The 19619-nt window shown below is 34.0% G+C and overlaps 1 protein-coding gene across 3 annotated transcripts in view; it reads right to left on the reverse strand.

Annotated features, from left to right (window-relative positions):
- Nucleotides 1-44: 44 nt before the first annotated feature.
- The window catches only part of LOC126742695 (transcriptional adapter 2B), a 30838-nt gene continuing 11263 nt past the window's right edge, over nucleotides 45-19619 (reverse strand). Inside the window, exons 9-12 of one of the 3 annotated variants that reach the window (XM_050449459.1) lie at nucleotides 13208-13517; nucleotides 5590-5652; nucleotides 5427-5527; nucleotides 45-349 (exon numbers count right to left, since the gene is read on the reverse strand). In XM_050449459.1, the coding sequence (XP_050305416.1) occupies nucleotides 91-349; nucleotides 5427-5527; nucleotides 5590-5652; nucleotides 13208-13517 (733 nt within the window). In that variant the 3' untranslated portion in view covers nucleotides 45-90. Of the gene's footprint in view, nucleotides 451-512; nucleotides 576-5426; nucleotides 5528-5589; nucleotides 5653-13207; nucleotides 13518-19619 lie in introns of all 3 variants that reach the window. The other 2 variants (XM_050449461.1, XM_050449460.1) reach the window with 2 other exon arrangements.

The following is a 19619-nucleotide window of genomic DNA, read 5'->3' on the forward strand; positions in this document are numbered from 1 at the left end:
AGTTGCACCTATTTTACACAGTCTTATATTTAGTTAAACAATAATGAGGGACGAAAAACAATTTTTAATATATTATGTACTATAAATTCCTTACGATAAATTGAACCTGCTATCACACTCCACATTAAAACTAGGAAAATCTCCGTAATCCGGACTAAAACTATTGAGCTCCGAAGGGCTGAAATCGGGGGCGGAGTAATAATCGCCGGACTCCAAAAAGTTAATATCGTTATCGGTACTAGACTCAGAAGAAATTTCTAACGTATCCTGATCCTCTAATTCATCGGTTTCATCTTCCTCTTGTTTCGAGGACAAGTTGGTCGAGACCCTCGGTAACCAACCGTTCAACCTTAGGAATTTCGTTAATTCATCTTTGGCTGAACAACATTCGGATTCGTCCTGGTCCGGTTTTACTGATTCTTGATATTTTTCTGGGTTTAGTAAATTGTCCTGCGGAGGGAAAAAAAGTTGTCAAAAAGTTGATTTAAATCCGAGGTTCTTGGGGCACTTGCCTGAATAATGAGCGATTTCATTGTGACGTAGGTAACTGGGGTGATGTCCAAGATGGTGCACAACTAAAAGAAAATTACAATTTCAGTAAAATGTTTTTCGAGGAGCAGTAAAAAAGTGGCTTATAAAACTCAAAGAGACCTTTATTACAGTAAAAACAAAAATAAATTACACAAGTACAGGGTTATTGCTTATAGAGTTATTTCTTAAACTTGCACCTATACCTACATGGATATAGATTTAAAATGGCCGGAAAACGAATGATTTTACCTATTTGAAGACACACGTGGGGATCGTAAATGATCTTACCGATGAAATTAAGAATAGCAATGTTATAAAAACAACCATGTTTTGGAGGCCTACAATGGTTAACTTTGAAAGTGAAATTTCGTAATGCCGCCAAACTCAGAAACAACAAACATCGGCCGTTCAACGTCAAAAATGACGTGTTAATGGCACATTTCAAAAACCCAACTTTCGGAATGAACTAGTCAACGTGAACAAACCACCATCCGCACCCTTACAACTCAAAGATGAGATGTATAGTTGAATCAATGGATCTTTGCGTTTACGTCATCACATGTTCAAGGTCGATGTTTATATGAATCAATCAGTTGTCAAACCGGCATCAGTGGCGGCGGCATTTAATTTTTAAACTTAAAAAAAAAAATAGGTTTTTATGCCCAATTTCCGTGGCGGCGATTTTCGCCAGAGATGAAATCTGCGATTCTTTGAAATTTGTTTTTAGTATATTGTCACTTTTAGGGCAGCAAATTTATTTATATCTATTTGCTGTCTATTTCAACCTGCTGTTCTTTATTACTGGTAGAATATTTCTTTAAATTACTCACGTCTTTTCTACTTATAAATGCAATAGGTACTTCATAGAATTTTTTGAGATACATATTTATTTTTAATTCCAAGTTTTTGACATAAGGTATTTCATACACAGTGTCTTTTAGGACCTCATAAAAGTTATCATAAGATTTTTTTTTACTTCACAATAAAATATTTATAACAATTTTTAATAAAGAAAGATTTTCATCGAAAATAGACAGTATACATATTAAATAACGATAAATTTCCATAAACTTTATTCCTTTAAAGCTCATAATATTTCATAATAATCAAATTTTTTAAGTCTATTTAGCATATTGAAATTCTAGGATTTTTTGCAATTCAGTTTTAGGTTTAAAATTTACATGTTTATCAAATTTAATTCCACAATGAATAGTATGGTAGACATTTCCTAATTATTAATCAAAAATTAAAATAATATTTACCTCTTGGATAGCATTTAAGGAAATTAGGGGTCCCTTATTATCTCTTTTAGACGTAAGGTACGAGATTAAATTTCCAACAAGCATACGAGCTTGAGAATTCAAGCGTTTTCCAGGCATTCGAATGTTAGGTTAAATACCGAATGGCACAAAATAAGTTCTCAAAAGAACTGTTTGTAAAACAGAAAAAGGTTTGGCAAAAAACTATTTCAATAGGGCTTCAACGAAACACAAAACACAACGATGAACAGTAAATAAGAAAACAAAACAAATCAAATTTCTCTAAAACTCTTTGGCAAGGCAAAGCAAAGTCGAGAACATAAACAAACATGGTTGCTTGTGGTTGCATACGAAGATCTAAGATGTACAAAGAACTTTCCACAAAATGTACTAAACATGAGGTGTTATTAAAACTTGTTTTATTTACAAGCCGTCGTTTCCTTTGTTCATTAGAAGAAAACAAGTAATTTTTTTAATATCTAAACATAAAACATATATACCAGTATACTTCTATATAAAAAATGTATTATATTTAGTACATTTTTGCGAAAACGGTCACCCTCCCGGAAGGAAATAATCGATTTTAAAACCCGACGGGGAGCCAATGATGTTGAAAGTTTATCATGACATGCGATCGGATGTTTGTCCTTGTCTAACTCATAACTGTCGCTCCGACCGTAGGTCGAGTATTTTGAAGACTTACGTTCTGTGCTCTTTCTCATTTGATTTGTCTAAATTAGAAAGAGAGCGGATGAGAAACAATTGTGTTGAGTTGAATGATAGTTTAGTGACGTGAACGCAAAGATCCATTGATCCAACTATAAGTACATCCATTTTACTAAGGCATATTTGGTTCAACATCATATTTTCACGAGTTTCACCTAGAACTGCTTTTTGGCGCATTCATTACCAACCACCCTGTCTGTATACATGGCTAATTTTGTCAATAACGACGCCTTAACGTTCTCATGCGTTCACCTCGTATTCGGCAAGAGCAACTCAAAATGGCTGGGACTGGGCCAATAAGAAAGAGAGCTAAAGGTCACGTGATTCGATGTGACAAGTAGTCTACAGGAGACACTCGATAATTCTGTAAATAAATGCCACTAGTTGAAGTAAATTTTTGCTCAAGAACTCGAATCCTTATTGATCTCAGTATATACTAGCTTATATAGACTTATTGTTTTTTAAGCGAATTTGATATTATTATTATTTTATCATTGGTTTTTTCACATTTTCTTAATTTTTTAAACAAAAATTGTCGTTCCTTGCTTATGCTTAAATACGCTTCAATGATTATACGATTAGTATGTAAGGATTTGTTGGAGTATTATAGACGGGGTGTTTGCTTAATGTCGCAGAAAATAAAATTATTTTTTCGATCATGCAAAGTATGAAAAAAATAACTAATAGCTCTTTGGCTAAATTTAAATAACAAGTTATTCATCGAAGTACACACAACCAAACTTATATGGAATCACCCAGTAATTTCGCCAAATGGAATTTATTTAAAAAAATAGTCATTGAGGATTAAAGGGCACTTTTTCAAAACCAAGTTTATTAAAAAAAATAATAAAACTGATTACAATTTTCACAATAATAGAACAAAAAACAAAAAGTGTAGATTTCTATAAAAATGATTTTTCTGAATATGACAATTTAACAAGAAAGTTAATTTAAAATTAAATGTTAATAATCAGTATTGCCACCTCTAGCATCGATGCAAGCACGAATTCGACGAGGCATGCTATTTATCAAATTGTCAATGTCTTCTTGGGGAACATTTGTCCATTCCTCTAAAACCGCTTGAATAAGTTGCTCAGTGTTACCAGGAGCATTCTGGCGAGCTCTAATCTTTCTTTTTATCTTATCCCATAAGTGCTCTATAGGATTAAGATCCGGTGAGCAAGAAGGCCACTCTAAAACGGCAATACCTTCCGTTTCTAAGAAACATTTTGCAACTCTGCTGGTATGTGGAGGGGCATTATCTTGCATAAATAAAAAAAAATTGCCAAAACCACCTCGCCAGAGCCTAACTACAGGTTGCAATATCAAATCTACATACCTTTGACCTGTTAGGGTTTGTCGAATTGGAATTAAAGGAGTTCTTTCACCAATCATAATTCCACCCCAAAACATTACAGTACCTCCTTTGTATTTCGGGATAGGTTTGGCAGCACGAAGTCTAGCTTGTCTCCCTCTACCTCTTAAAATGCGAATCCGCCGGTCATCGGATCGTAGTCCTATTCTGGTTTCATCCGAACATAAGACATTTTTCCAATTTTCAATATCCCAATTTTCATGCTCCAAACACCAATTTAAACGGTCAATTTTATGTTGCCTTGAAAGTTCTGGAACCCTTAACTGTCTTCTGCTAAATAATTCCCGAGCGCGAAGTCTTCTTCTAATAGTTTTGACAGAAACTTTTCTCCTTGGTCTGTTTTTTAAGGTTCCCAATTCCAGAAATCTTGAATATGTTTTTGAAACAACACCTTGTGTAACCCCCACCGTTCTAGCTATCTGCCTTTGTGACATGCCTTGTTCTGCCAGAGCAATAATTCTTCCCCTCTGAACTTCCGATAGCCCAATGTATGGCATTCTTGTTTAGTTTTCAAAAATAAATAACTTATAAATTTGATGCGACTTGCAAGTGAAACAGTAAAATCGACACTGCTAGGTAAAACATTATTATTTATTATTAATCTGCCTGTCCTTGAGAGTAAATACTTGTACTTTTTTATTGCTTGCAACAAAAAATATCTTACTAAAATATTTCGTATTAATACAAGGTGATTCCATATAAGTTTGGTTGTGTGTATTTTTATACTAAGAAGTGAATAATCTTAAATCACACAAAAAAAAATTTTTTTTCGTACTTTTTATGCACCCCTCGTACGTGGCAACCAACAAGAATATGGCCGCCGTCGCTATAGCAACCAAGTCGTGTCCAATTATGTGGCACTATTTAAGTCACGTGCTTCTAAATAGACACAGTTACGGGGGCGTATCAAAAATTTTTTTTTACGGCAGCTAGTGGTATTAATCGAACACCCTGTTATGTATTATATCACATATTTATTTATTGTTACCAAAATATTTAGTCGCTATATATTTAGAACTTAACATTTATTTTATATGCCACATAAAGCTGAATTTCTACCAGCTTATATTCCAGTAGCTAAGTTTTCGCTCTCTTCGTGTACGTTAAGGTTTGTTTTTGTAAATTTTGTATTTTTTTATTAAAAAAAAAAAGAAGTTTATACTATAACAGATATTGTTTATTTCACAGTTGCACCTATTTTACACAGTCTTATATTTAGTTAAACAATAATGAGGGACGAAAAACAATTTTTAATATATTATGTACTATAAATTCCTTACGATAAATTGAACCTGCTATCACACTCCACATTAAAACTAGGAAAATCTCCGTAATCCGGACTAAAACTATTGAGCTCCGAAGGGCTGAAATCGGGGGCGGAGTAATAATCGCCGGACTCCAAAAAGTTAATATCGTTATCGGTACTAGACTCAGAAGAAATTTCTAACGTATCCTGATCTTCTAATTCATCGGTTTCTTCTTCCTCTTGTTTCGAGGACAAGTTGGTCGAGACCCTCGGTAACCAACCGTTCAACCTTAGGAATTTCGTTAATTCATCTTTGGCTGAACAACATTCGGATTCGTCCTGGTCCGGTTTCACTGATTCTTGATATTTTTCTGGGTTTAGTAAATTGTCCTGCGGAGGGAAAAAAAGTTGTCAAAAAGTTGATTTAAATCCGAGATTCTTGGGGCACTTGCCTGAATAATGAGCGATTTCATTGTGACGTAGGTAACTGGGGTGATGTCCAAGATGGTGCACAACTAAAAAAAAATGACAATTTCAGTAAAATGTTTTTCGGGGAGCAGTAAAAAAGTGGTCTATAAAACTCAAAGAGACCTTTATTACAGTAAAAACAAAAATAAATTACACAAGTACAGGGTTATTGCTTATAGAGTTATTTCTTATACTTGCACCTATACCTACATGGATATAGAGTTAAAATGGCGGGAAAACGAATGACTTGGAAAAAATACCTATATGGAAGAATTTACCTATTTGAAGACACAAGTGGGGATCGTAAATGATCTTATCGATGAAATAAAGAATAGCAATGTTATAAAAACTACCATGTTTTGGAGGATAAAATGGTTAACTTTGAAAGTGAAATTTCATAATGCCGCCAAACTCAAAAACATCAGCCGTTCAACGTCAAAAATGACGTGTTAATGGCACATTTCAAGAAGGAGATCGAAGTGTGGCTTTACATTTGCCGTGTATCTACCGTGTTTTTTTATATAATCCAACCCAACTTTCGGAATGAACTAGTCAACGTGAAGAAACCACCATCCGCTCCCTTACAACTCAAAGATGAGATGTACAACATCGCATTCTGGCCACAAAATGTGGCATTAAAAGGTTTGATTTCCGTAGGCATAGGGATTTTATGGAAAATGGAGCTGATTTTTTATAAAAACAATAATATCCAACTGTATCTCATCAAAATATAAGGTAAACATTTACAAGAAGGTCTAAAAATACATTTTTCTTGTTTCACTTAAATATACAGCGTTTAGAAAGTGCGCTCGATGAATTTTGAGTCTAGTTTTCTAACAATGATAATATTGTTAATGTTAATCTACACATCGATATTACAAAGAGGAGGCATAGTGATTTGTGTTTGAGGTGCTGCCAGAGTATCCACTGTGGAGGTCCAGACAAAAGATAAATCTCTGGAGAAACATTTCGAAATGTCAGTTACTAACATGATTATATCATTAACGTGTATCTGCTTATACAGCATTCCTGACTAGGACCAAAGAAAATAATAGTAAACTATAGAAAATCCATCCCGTGTAAATTTTTTGACCACCTAAAAGGATCCCCGCTTTTCGAGCGAGGATCCATCGGTGAAATTACACGTTGAAATCTGGCCGATCGCTTGGCTGTGTTGCAAAATTTAATTCGGCGGCTGCGACTCGAATTATTTTTGTTATTCGCTCTTGTGACGAACGTAATTCTGTTATTTTTTTAAAATTTTGTCACTGGTTCTATAATACATAATGTCGGGCAATGTATGCCAATATTATGACTGTAGGTGAAGTAGAAGAGAGAATCCTACGTTAAAGATGTTTAAATTTCCTAGAAGAGCCAGGTATAAATACGTGTATTTTTACAACTGAATCTCAAGTTTTAATTGGGAACTATTCGGCAATGAAAATTACAGTTAACCAAAAACTATAATTTTCTGACTTTTAGGTAAATGAAAAATGTCTAAGGTCTTAAAACTATGAGGTGATGTACAAAGTTAATTTTTGAATACTGAAAATTACATTTAAAGAATAAAAATATATAATACCGGTTTAAATAGTCAAATTACAAAACAATAATTACTTTGAGATAAAACCTTAAAAATATCAATTCACGCCGATTCTGTGGGCTTTATTAAGCTTTATAAAAATCTATATAAAAATTATCTTTTTTTATTGCAATGTATTTACAGGTAACAACCAACATTTTTTTATCTTGACTAGTGGACCGTTAAATAAATTTGTCATTTTATACATGACTACTGTATTGGTAGTAAATACAGTAGTCATTTGGCTTTTTACTTGGAGCAGTAAATAAAGAACAAAGTTATTGCTCAAAAAGAGATTTCGTATTTTGGCTAGGAAGTAAGGACGATTCTTGTTACTCGCACAAACTTTTTTTAGTGCATCATTTGGTTATCACTAATATATTTAAATTTTGCAAATGGGACGAGCCTTTAAAAAAGGAACAAAAACAAAAACTAAAAAATTTTAAAAATAAGTAGTTTTTCATACTATTTGTTATTATCAAGCTTTCTTCATTATACAGGGTGTCCCACGAACTGACGCGATCGATATATCGAAAACAATTTTTTCAGTTGGTAACATGATAAGGCTAATGGAGACATATGACTAAAATATGTTCATGATGATGGCATTTCCGGTTATACCATAATTTGTTGCTAACTTCCTTATTTTAAAAGGCACGCTCTACACTTCATTTAATTTTTTGATTCTACGTTAAATTTGATCTACGAAAAACATTCATGAATGAATGTTTTTTATATTGAAGGATATTTCCAAACTTTGTGTTCTCAAGACGCATGCCAATTAGCCAAAATATTTGATTAAGAATGTTATTGCGCCTGTTAAAAATTTGACTCCAATTTATTTCAACACCCTGTACCAAATTTGGTACACTTATGTTTTAAGCGGTCCTGAACAATAATCCAGTACCATTTTTCAAAAATAAATATCGCTAATACTACTTCTCGATTTTTCGCACTTCAAACTTGAATACAGTAGGCCATAACCTGCTTTCTCTAAATGTCGAACTTGCCATTTTTATATGGTAGGTGTAATATTTTATGTAGTTTTACAAAGGCAAATAATGCAGGCGACAAAACCTCACTATATATTAAGGCCCAAGCAATTTTATCTCAGTATATCTAAATAAATAAGGTAAAAAACATAGTCACAAGTTTCTAAAAATAAGTTAAATCAATATGTTAAGAATAAACTAAAAATTAATTAAAACATCCATTTTCCCAAAACTTAATTTTTGCGAATACCTCGTTCTGCCTTTCTACGGCGCGGCGCGAGAGAATTATTCACTAACAGATAAAATTTAAAATGTTATCAGTAATGGCAACGTCGCTTCGATTCTTACACGGTTAGCGCATAAAATATTCTGATTTAAGGAAGCATTGATGTCTCCTTGTCGGTTCACAGCTTGCCATTTACGTGGGTTATCTATTCGTTAGTATAATTATCTTTGCTAGGACTTTGATTTGTGTATGTCAAAACTAAATAGGGTTTTACATATTATATTGGTTAAGCCAAATAAATTTCTCATTTTTAAAATTTTTAAGGGTTTAGTTGGATAAATGGTCAAGTAAAATCCAAGCTTTCCAATTTTTTTTTCTTGATATCTGTCAAATTTTGATTATTTTTCTCGCAGATGCATTTACCGAGCTTTGCTAGCAAATATCAACTGACGTTTTTTGATTGATGTGTACAGGTTATGTTTATGAATATTATTCGTTAATATTGATTCAATTCAAATTTAAAAAAAAATGCTGAACCAGACTACTATTATACTTAAACGCGCATATGAAGTAAATTTAGAGGTAAGTAGATACCAAACTATCTAGTGCTACTATGAATTATTTCAAACCATTGTATTTATTTTGTCCAAATTGTTTTTAGGTGATCCAACTATTGAGCCAGACCTAGAAGGATATGATGGACAACCGGATTTTGACATTAAAAATGAATGGGACAGTAATAGAATTTTTTAGGTATTCATTGGTTGTTACAAAGAAACTCTACTAACTACTTTTATTTGAAGTTTTTCAAGGTATGATATACCTATGCAGTGGTAATTTGCTTATCTTACTAAATAAAGGGGTTAAGTTTTACTATAATTTTGTTGTTTCTTTTACTTTAAAATACAAAGTGGTTTCACAGGATTTTCTAAGAGGTCTGCAAGAGTTTTAAATAGTCACTTTACATTTTAAGTCAGTCTTCCTTTTTCTGACAAAATATTTCGGGTGTTCATAAACTACCTTAACGAAAAGTAGGGGTGTTAGTCGAAAACATCAGGGCATTGTGCACAGAGTTCAGGACGAAGATGGCTTAAATTCCATTTAAACAAGGTACTTTTTAGCAAATCGTTATATCAATTACCATAGATTTATAGTAAGAATTTCTAGGGTGGTGGAATTCTTTTTATACTATATATTTTTTTCCCTTTGCTTTTGTTATTTTACCACTAATTTGCAATATGTATTATTGCCTAGGTTTAAACTTATTATATATATATGTATTGTATATGTGCAAATATGTTTATATGTTATACGTCTATTTATTTATAGGGTCAGGGGCACCTATGATAAACTTCTTTTTGTTTATTTTTTCTTAAATTTCATACTTGCGCCCATTTAACCTAATTTAGAAGTTTTTTTCCTTTTTTTTTAAATTTGATTTGTTTTTCTTTTATTTTGTTATAATTTGTTGGTCTGCTGTGTATTTTTGGTAAACTGATATGCAGGCTAATATGGTTAAAAATGTTAATTTTGGACATCTAAATGTCCGATCACTGTTTACAGGCTTTGATCATTTTGCAAATTTAATTACGTTAACCAATGTCGACATTATGTGTATTTCTGAAAGCTGGCTGAGCGATTCTGAGGCTGATAATTTTCTGATCCCGAACTACAAATTATTTGTAAAGAATAGACGTGGTAGGGGTGGGGGCGTGGCTGTCTATGTACGACAGATTTTTGAGAGCTCTTTGGTTTTTGCTGACATTGACTTTTCTGATGATTTAGAGTGTTTGTTTATTAAAGTAAATATAGGCAAAACAATTTTTCTTGTTGGAGCAGTTTATAGACCACCAAGGTCAGATTTAGGGCGTTGTGTTGAATGTTTTGATGATATATTATATTCCCACCTTTTTCCTCAGATCATAAACAAACGTAGTCCCTGCTACTTGGCTAAAGGCCACAAGTTTTAAAGTTCTCGTTTTTTTTTTTGACGTAGGTGGCGTTATTAGCGCCACCCGTACCATCCCCACCATACCTACCAAAATCATTCCTGTTTCTTGTGTTGACGCGTCAACAAGTTCTTAGTTTTCGTAAGTGCTTAAGTGATTTAAAAAGTGATAATGAAGCGGAAAAATTCGGATTCTTCAAGTTTATCAGATTCTTCGGACGAGGAAGCCATTGAGAGAGAGATTTATCTCTTAAAAGATAGACTAAAGATGCTGAGGAAGGTAAAGAACAAGGGGACGCCATCGTGTAGCGTCAAATATGGCGGCCAAGCCGTGCCCGACACACCGGCGTGGTATACGGCCCCTCCGCCACCACCGCCGCCGTTACCACCACAAGACCCGCAGCCTTCAACATTTTTCGCCCCCGACGCTATCGATCAAGGATGGTCGAGGCCTACGACAATGACGATCTCTCGTTTCTTGAACAGACAACAACGAGTCAAGATGGCGGCGGGCACGAAAGTGGTAGGTTAAAGAATTGTTTTTGAGCACAGTAGCTCAAAAACGAATTTTCTTGACACAGTAGTCTGAAAATTCTTATTGCCTGTCAGGCAATATTATTCTAGCTAGATCTAGAATCCTTTTCATTCACCGTAGTTTGAAGAGGCCGTTTTAAGCACCGTAGCTTTAAAACGTAAAAAATAATGTTTAGGGCACCATAGCTCAAACAAACAATTTTGACATTCGTCAAAAATTGTTCCTGGTATGGGAACAGGGGCACCGTAGCTCTAAAAATAAAATTTTTTGACATTATAGTCCGAAAAATATTCGTTGAAGCCAAGTTCCAAGTTAAAAAATCCGCCTTTCTATATTCTACGAAATACTGTCAAACAACATAAGTACGTATGTCGTAGATACAATCCCAACTACGACTATGTTATTATAGTAAACAAACGAAATGTTTGTTTATTTTTTTAAAAAAATGCGGATCTGGACTTGAGCTCAAAGCAAATCAAAGAATTTAGGTTATTTCCCTTTTCTAGGTCAAACTGAACCAATCCGCGGAATTTACTTGGATCCGTTGGTCTCAAAAATTTTGGGGCAGGATTGCGATTCTCCTCCTGCAAATACCGACGAATTTTTCCCCACAGTTGGACACCAGTGGGGAAATATTCTTTGTAAGGGACTCCCTGATGAGCAAGTAACAACATTGGCGGAAAAATATCCAGTGCCTGCTAACTGCTGTCCATTAAAGACGCCAGAGCTGAATCCTGAAGTTAAATTAAATATTAACGATTCTGCCATACAGAGGGACGACAAGATTTTGAAAAACCAATTGCAGCTGAGCAAAGCCATTGTGGGAATTGGTAAATCTCTGTCAAGGCTATTAATTAGATCCCCTCTTTCCCATGAAAAAAATCTGAAACTGCTTGAGTGGTTAAGTGACTCAGGTAGAATTTTGTGCAATCTTTTCCACGGCCAATCTGTCCATAGAAAAACTTCCATGTTGCAATGGGGGTTTAAGCAAAAATTAAAAGATAATTTTAAAAAGATTTTACATGAGGCGCCAATTAGCGAGTTACTCTTTGGGGATAACCTCTCCGAACGTCGAGAGCAAGCAAAGACCTTGGAGAAAAATAGCTCTGTTCTTGTCGAAAAGAAGAATTTAAACTTCAAGAGCCCACCCCCTTGGAAGATGGTTTCCAAACAGATCACCTCCGGCCAGAGGTTCGAGCCTCGGTGGGGTGGGCACTCAAATGCTCAACCAAAAGACAGGCAGCAGAGGAGCAAGCGCTGGTCAGATCCAAAGAAAAAGCAGAGCCAGAAGGAGAACCGGAAAAAACAATGGTAAGCAAATTTGCTGGCCGACTTGCCATGTTTAAAAATAAATGGACACCTTATTGTAATAATAAACATATTTTATCCTGGTTGGAGGGGTATAAGATACTCTTTTTATCTAAAGTGGTCCAAAAATATCCTCCAAAAGAGAGGACTTGGTCTCTTAAAGAAAAAACTGGTCTGAAGTTGGCCATAGATCACTTATTAAATATTGGTGCAGTGCAGCAGTGCACACCCTTATCAAATCAGTTTATCTCAAATATTTTTCTACACCCTAAACCAGACGGTTCATATAGATTTATTCTTAATTTAAAAAACCTAAATAAACCTAATTTTCGTTAAACTCATTTTACGTACTTAAATCTTATATTTAAATTAAATATTATCCTGCTATCAACTATCCTGAATTTCTAACTTAATAAAACTAAACCCAAAAATTCCGAATAATAAAGTTTTAAATACAAATAAATTTTAAGGCCGGATCTGTGCAACTTTTCACGCTTGAGTGGCTGTGACTAAGGTCAGGCGTTTAACAAAATAGTACGTGGGCGCATATAGTCAAATTTTACGAATCAAATATATAAATTCTTAAAAAAAATGCTTAAAACATTTGTTTATTTAATTAAATGATTAAAAATCACTTAGAATATTACTTCATGACTCTTTCCACATAAAATTTTGCGATTTGAACATGCATGTCATGTGACAATACAAGCAACACCGGCACACGGACTATTCGCGGTACATCTAAGATTCTAATAGATCTCTGAACTGAACTATACAAATGTATTTTTAGTACACAGTGAAAGTATAAAAAATGTCAGACCATCTTTCATGTTCTGCCCGATAAGGGGTTAAAAAAAAAGTGTTACCATACGGTATCTCAAACTGATAAAGGGTTAAAGTACTTTAAGCGCAATTTGACGTTGCTTGTGTCTGTAATATCGGAATGGGTTGGCAATAAAGAATATTTGTACACCTTTGCAAAACACGTAGAACTACGTACGTGTGACTTACCTGCGTTTCGCCTTCACTCAACCACCGACCCATCGGTTCTAACCTTGGATCTCTGCCCTCCAGCCCCTCGAGTTCCTCCGCGCCGCTGTTACTCCTCGTCGGCGACGGTACCGTCGTCCTCGTCGGACTCGACGTCGTCTCCAAAATCGGCGTCGGCGTCGTCGTCGACGAGGGGTCCCTCGGCAGCGACGTCGCCCCTGGTGATCCCATCGCTTCGTCGTCCGCCGACCCCTCGTTGTCGTACCCGGAATCGCTTCCGTACTGCCACGTGGTTCTTTCTGCGGTGGAACTTGAGACCGGTGCGACGTCGCTAATAGAAAGTCGATTGTTTTTATGCGGAACGTGTACAGGACCGGCCAACTTCAGGTCTTGGGTAACGGATATCAATGTATTAACTTGCAAGAACAAATCAAAGTCAACAAGTAAAAAAAAGACGACGATAACGCGTTTCTACTTATTTCTCTTTTTAGTAACTGATGGAGTCCTAAATTCGAGACGCTAGACAGAATTAGCACGTACCATCGTAGGTCAATGCAACACAAGTCAGTTCTCTGAACTTTCTTTCTGTCGCATGTTAACACATGAGTATTTTGGCACCCAAGAAACAAATTGGCCAGTAGTGTATATTAAGTTCCACAAAAATGATTATTTTGAAAACGGGTGGTTTATTATTGAAGAGCGCACGGAAAAACCATCAAGGTTCATATGTGGTGGGTGCGCCATCTACATCTTCCCTATTTCAACATTCAATAACTTCATCATTTGTTAGCCAATTTTGACAGATGAGCAATATTATGAAACGTCATTTAATGCCACTTTAGTCATGTTTCGATACACACCGAAACAAAGCATTGAAACAATTTCTTTGAATACGGTGTCCCAAATTCGAGCCTCACCATTGGGATCTCGGTAAACTAGAAGAGACACGGGGTTGGTTAAATTGAGGCAAAGTTGCGCAATTTGGTGCTCATTAAAAAGCCCTTTTGAAATTTCAAAGATTCCGAATACTTCCGAAGATATTTGAAAGAAACCGAATATTCCTAATTTCATTTTTTTTTTTACGATGCTACTTTAATTATTGTATTATTTATTAACCTTTTTTTCTTGTTATTGTAAAGTAAAGGTTTTTAGTCCTATTAAAACTATATTTTTTGACTTTCTCTTTAATACCATGAGTCCTTATGGAAATATCCATTAATATAAAATTTTTAAAGTGCGATACATCATTGGTTTAGGAACATAAGGAACTCTTAAAATCCATAATAAAAAATCCAGGGCCGTATTTGAAAAAACAAACGATGATGACAGCTTAAATACGAAACGTCGGTTTGAAAATGAGTAATTTATTTTGTTATATCTATTCAAATAGAGTCGTAAAAAACATCCGTGACGCTCGAATAAGTTGTTAAAGCAGTGAAAAGAAGTGTTTCCAAAAATTGCGTTGTTCGAAAAAGTGCGATGTTAGCGCACTTTGTCCGGAAATACGTAAACTTTGAATTTTATTTGCAACAAGGCAGACCTTGTCACACAACAGTCGCCACCATGAAGTTTTACAGAGCAAGTAAGTACCCAGGACGCGACATGTGAAAAAGGGTGACGTGGACTGGCCTCCTCGTTCTCAGGATTTGACGACGCCTGACTTTTTTCTGTGAGGCTACTTGATTAGGGTATATGCTAGCAAGGCAAAGTATATTAAAGAAGTAAAAGTTAACATAAAAGGAATTGCTGCTATTACGCCTGAAATGTCAAGTGTTATGCAAAAAGGGGCCGTTTTTTTTTGTGTGTCGAATAAAGGCGGATATTATATTCGGACCTAATTTGTAACAAAATTCACCAAAGCCTGCTCTTTTATCAAAATCGGCTGGGAAATGGCGGAGTTAGTCAATGTTTGATATAGGGAAGTTCTATAGGCGCACCCTATACATCAAATAATAGTTTAAGATATTAATAATTATTTTCACTACAGTCAAGTCCTCTATAATCGCGTTTAAAAATAACATGTCCAACGAAAAAGTGATCCGAGTCCAATTTACGAATAAACGATTCCTTCGTGTTTATATTTACACTTCCTTCTGACAACGATTACCCATAATAATGCAATAACAAAAAAAAAACACGAAAGAATGATTTATTAGAAATAACATCGAGAAACAGACATGTAGCTTGATTTGTTCCTATGTTGCAATAAGAAGACGTGGTCTAATCAACCAAACAAATGAATTGATGTCGTCCACCAAAAATTACTACTTGGAGGCAAGAATAGGAGTGATAATAAATTTGATGTTCGAACTAGCGGCGGCTGGTTTTAATGGGCACAGTCGTTCTGGTCGCCGTTTATTATAAATAAAAACTTTTTGGCAATTGAGTGCATGTAATACTGCTGCATTTTTTCGTTGTTTCCGGAGAACGGACCTACAAATAAACTCGGTACCATATTTATCGCAAGAGACTTCAATAAAATATGAAGACAAACTTTTAATTAAGGAAAAGGGACGACCGACGTCTTATTTTAATAACTTTATTTATGACCCAAAAACAGTTTACAAACTGGCACCAGGGCCTAAAACTTAACAAAAAAAAAGAAAAAAATACAACAAAATTAGGAACATAATTCTAAATAAATTTAGTACAATATTACTTGATTAATATAGAGATTATGGCTTACAGCCTTACATATTTAATATATTTATTTAGTTTACCTTAAGGTATTGTTTTAGTCTTTTACACATATTTTTGTAGCTTTTTAGACTCACAATAGTTTCTGGAATTTTATTAAAGACACTTATTGCACTATGTAATGGAGAGTCCTGACATTTTTTTGTTCGCACCAATGCATTTCTCAACATGTTTTTATTTCTTAGCTGATACTTTTGACAGTCTTTAATTTGTAATAATTTTTCCTTTAAACTAGTCTTAATATTATTTAACTGTATACATTTTATAAATTTAATTTGTTCATAGGTTCTTAATTGATTAATGTTTAAAATACCAGTATTTTTATAAATTATATCACTTGGTGTGTAATAATCTAAAGAATAAACTAATTTAACTGCTTTATTTTGCACTCGTTGTATTTTATTTAATAAATAATTTGGAACATTTCCCCAACATACTATAAGGTACCTCAAATGTGGTTCAATAAAGCTGTTGTAGAGTAATTTTTTTGTTTTAATATTTAACATGTGAGAGCACCTTCTCAAAGCACCAAGCATAGGAGATATTTTGTCACTAATTTTTTGTATATGATTATTCCATGAAAGTTTATTATTTATATTTAAACCTAAATATTTGTAGTCTGTCACTTCTTTAAGTTTATTGCCGCTTACATGTACACTAATATCACATTTTGTTTTATTTTTATTACTTACAATCATGTAGACAGTTTTGGTAGCATTTATACTAAGCCTATTATAACACAGCCACTTATAGTATATATGTAAAGAGTTATTTATTTCCTTTTCAAGGGTTTTAATGTCTTTGGCTGAGAACACTAGAACTGTGTCATCAGCAAACATAAAATACTTAGCCATAAGACCAGCATATTTTAGGCTATGCACATACAATAGGTAAAGCAACGGTCCAAGCACTGACCCCTGCGCTACCCCCACATTTAAAGTCTCTGCCTCACTGTTTTGGTCGTTTACTGTTGTGTAGTGTCTCCTACCTACTGAATATTTCCTTAGTAAGCTCCCACATATCCCTCAAAATCCCATTTTACTAGTTTTACTTAGCAGCAATTCAATATCAACAGTGTCGAAGGCTTTTTGCAGGTCGACAAAGACAGCTACAACATATTTTTGTTGATCAATTTCATTTGACACATACTCTAATAGGTCCGAGACAGCTCCCAAGGTGTTACTCTTTGTTTAAAATCCATATTGTTGGTCATTGAATTGAAAATTCTGTTCTATAAACCTAGTCATACGTTTCTTAATTATTTTTTCTATTAGTTTGGAGAATGTACTCAGTAGCGAAATAGGCCTATAGTTGTTTAGATCCTCACATTTTCCATTCTTGTGCACTGGTATTATATTTGCTGTTTTTAAGTCTTCTGGAAAAATTCCTGTCTCTAATATTCCATTAACCATTGTCACTACAATATCTCCTATTACATGGGTTAATTTTTCTAAGTCTTTGGTGGTAACTTTGTCCAGGCCTGGAGAGCTGTTTTGTTTCAATTCAGAAATAGTATTTATTATTTCATTTTTGTCTGTAGGTTCTAAGAAAATGGTATTTATTGTTTCCTCCTCTATAAATGTTGTAGTTTGAGTTTTTTCCATTTTAAGGGCAAGTTTTTTTTCTACAGATGTAAAATGGTGATTAAACTCCTGTACAATTTGTTTTTCGTTTGTAATTTTTTGTCCATCTATCTCAATTTGCTTTATTTTAGTATTGTTGTTTTTCTTTTTCTTATAAAGTTCATTAATCACTCTCCATGTCTTCTTAGAATCTCCACTCACTGCCTTAAATCTCATCTCAGCATACTTCTGTTGCAAATTCTTTCGCATATTATTTACTGTATTTTTCATGCTCTTAAATTCTCTTTCTGTAAACTCATTTGGGATCCTCTTCCAGCGAATATATAGTTCATCCCGTATTTTTAATTTTCTTATAAACTCCGGAGTAATCCAATCATTAGCAGATCTAATCTTTAGTGTATATTTCTTAGAACATTGGTTTTTAGAGTTAACAATAATCTCAGCCAATTCTTGGAAGGATTGTACACCATTATTTTTTCCACGTAGTTTTTCTTGCACCATTTGAATCCACCTTTCTTCATCTAATTTATATTTAATAATTCTTTCTTTCTTGTATTTTTCCACCTTTCTATTAAAAATTATTTTTACTATTTTATGATCAGAAGCCATATGATCATCTAGTTTTATTTTGCACTGTAGGTTCTTATTTGCTATGATATGATCTAGTATTGTTTTACTTGTTTGTGTTGTTCGGGTAGCATTGTCAATAGTTAGCTTATTTTTTATTTCAAAGGCGTTGATTGATATTACATTTTTATATTCATTTACTATGTGAGAATCTAATAATAAGTTTATGTTTATGTCACCTATAATTAAGCAAGGATTTTTTTCACTTTCCATGATATTGTCCAGTTCACTAATAAATTTTTGTGCATTGCTGCTCGGTGGTCTGTATATACTCCATATAGTACATTTAAGTTTAGTCAAGGTTATTGACAAAAAATTGCACTCTTCCAAGTTTACAAAGGATGTATCTTTTACTGTATAGTCTATATTGTTTTTTAAATAAATACTTGTGCCCCCTCCTCGGGTATTCCTACAATTGTGTACGGAAGAATAGTTTTCAATATTATAAAATTGTGTCTCATTTTGAAAGATCCATGTTTCTGTTAAAACCAATATGTGAATGTTTATATAGGTTTGTTGCTTTAAAATTTCCTTTATATCGTCCATTTTGTTTCTTAAGCTACGTATATTTATATACAATATATTTAAGCTATTATTTTGTAGTTCTTTAAACATAAGAGTATTAAATGTTTATTGTTTGTTTTAATCTTCAAGATCTTACTATTTTAAGTCTTCAAGACGTTTAATTCTTACCGGTGGATCAGTCTCATTGTATCTCAGGTATATTTTTCCATTTACACAGTATGAACTCTTGAGATTATGATTTTTTCTGTATTCTCGTGCCTTTTTAAACAATGTCTGATTATAGCGAGTTAAGTTCTCATTAAAGTATATGTTGTTTCTACCATCCAGTCCACATTCATTTGTTTTTATGCCCTTTTTTTTCCTGACAAACTTTAGAATTTTATGTTTACATTCTTCGCTCCCAAGTTTCAGGACAATCGGACCATCCACCTTTTTTCCCACTCTGTAAGCATCTAATATATCCTGATCAGCCCCAACGTTCATACTTTTCACTACCTTCCTCATAGTGGTGACATCATCAACCCCTTGTTTTGGTATACCCACAACAACTAAGTTTTTTCTTTTTTCTATCTGCTCCTGGGCATTAAGCTTTGATTCCATATCATCCACACGTTTTTTTAATTCGTCATTTTTATCTTTAAACTTCATATCACACAGGACTTCTTCAAGTTGAACTTTGTACCCATCAAATGAGTCTGATATAAATTGCATTGATTTTTTGATTTCATGCATTTCCTGCTGCATAGTTTTTTTGAAAGGGCACACAACCTCACCTCAGTTTTATCCATTCCAGTCTTTTCTTCACTTCTAACCCCACTTTTAGTACACACTTTACAATTTTCAATTTTATTTAAACTATTAATTAATTTTGCTTGATGCCCACAACTGGGGTGGTAACTGGACCCACAAGCCTCACAATCCACTGATGTAGTGACTTTTTTCTTGCAATGTTTGCAATAGTTATCTTTTTCTTCAGCTCTCACACCTGCTTGAGAAGCCAT

The sequence above is a fragment of the Anthonomus grandis genome, chromosome 12 (genome assembly GCF_022605725.1).
Source record: "Anthonomus grandis grandis chromosome 12, icAntGran1.3, whole genome shotgun sequence".
NCBI lineage: Eukaryota > Metazoa > Arthropoda > Insecta > Coleoptera > Curculionidae > Anthonomus > Anthonomus grandis.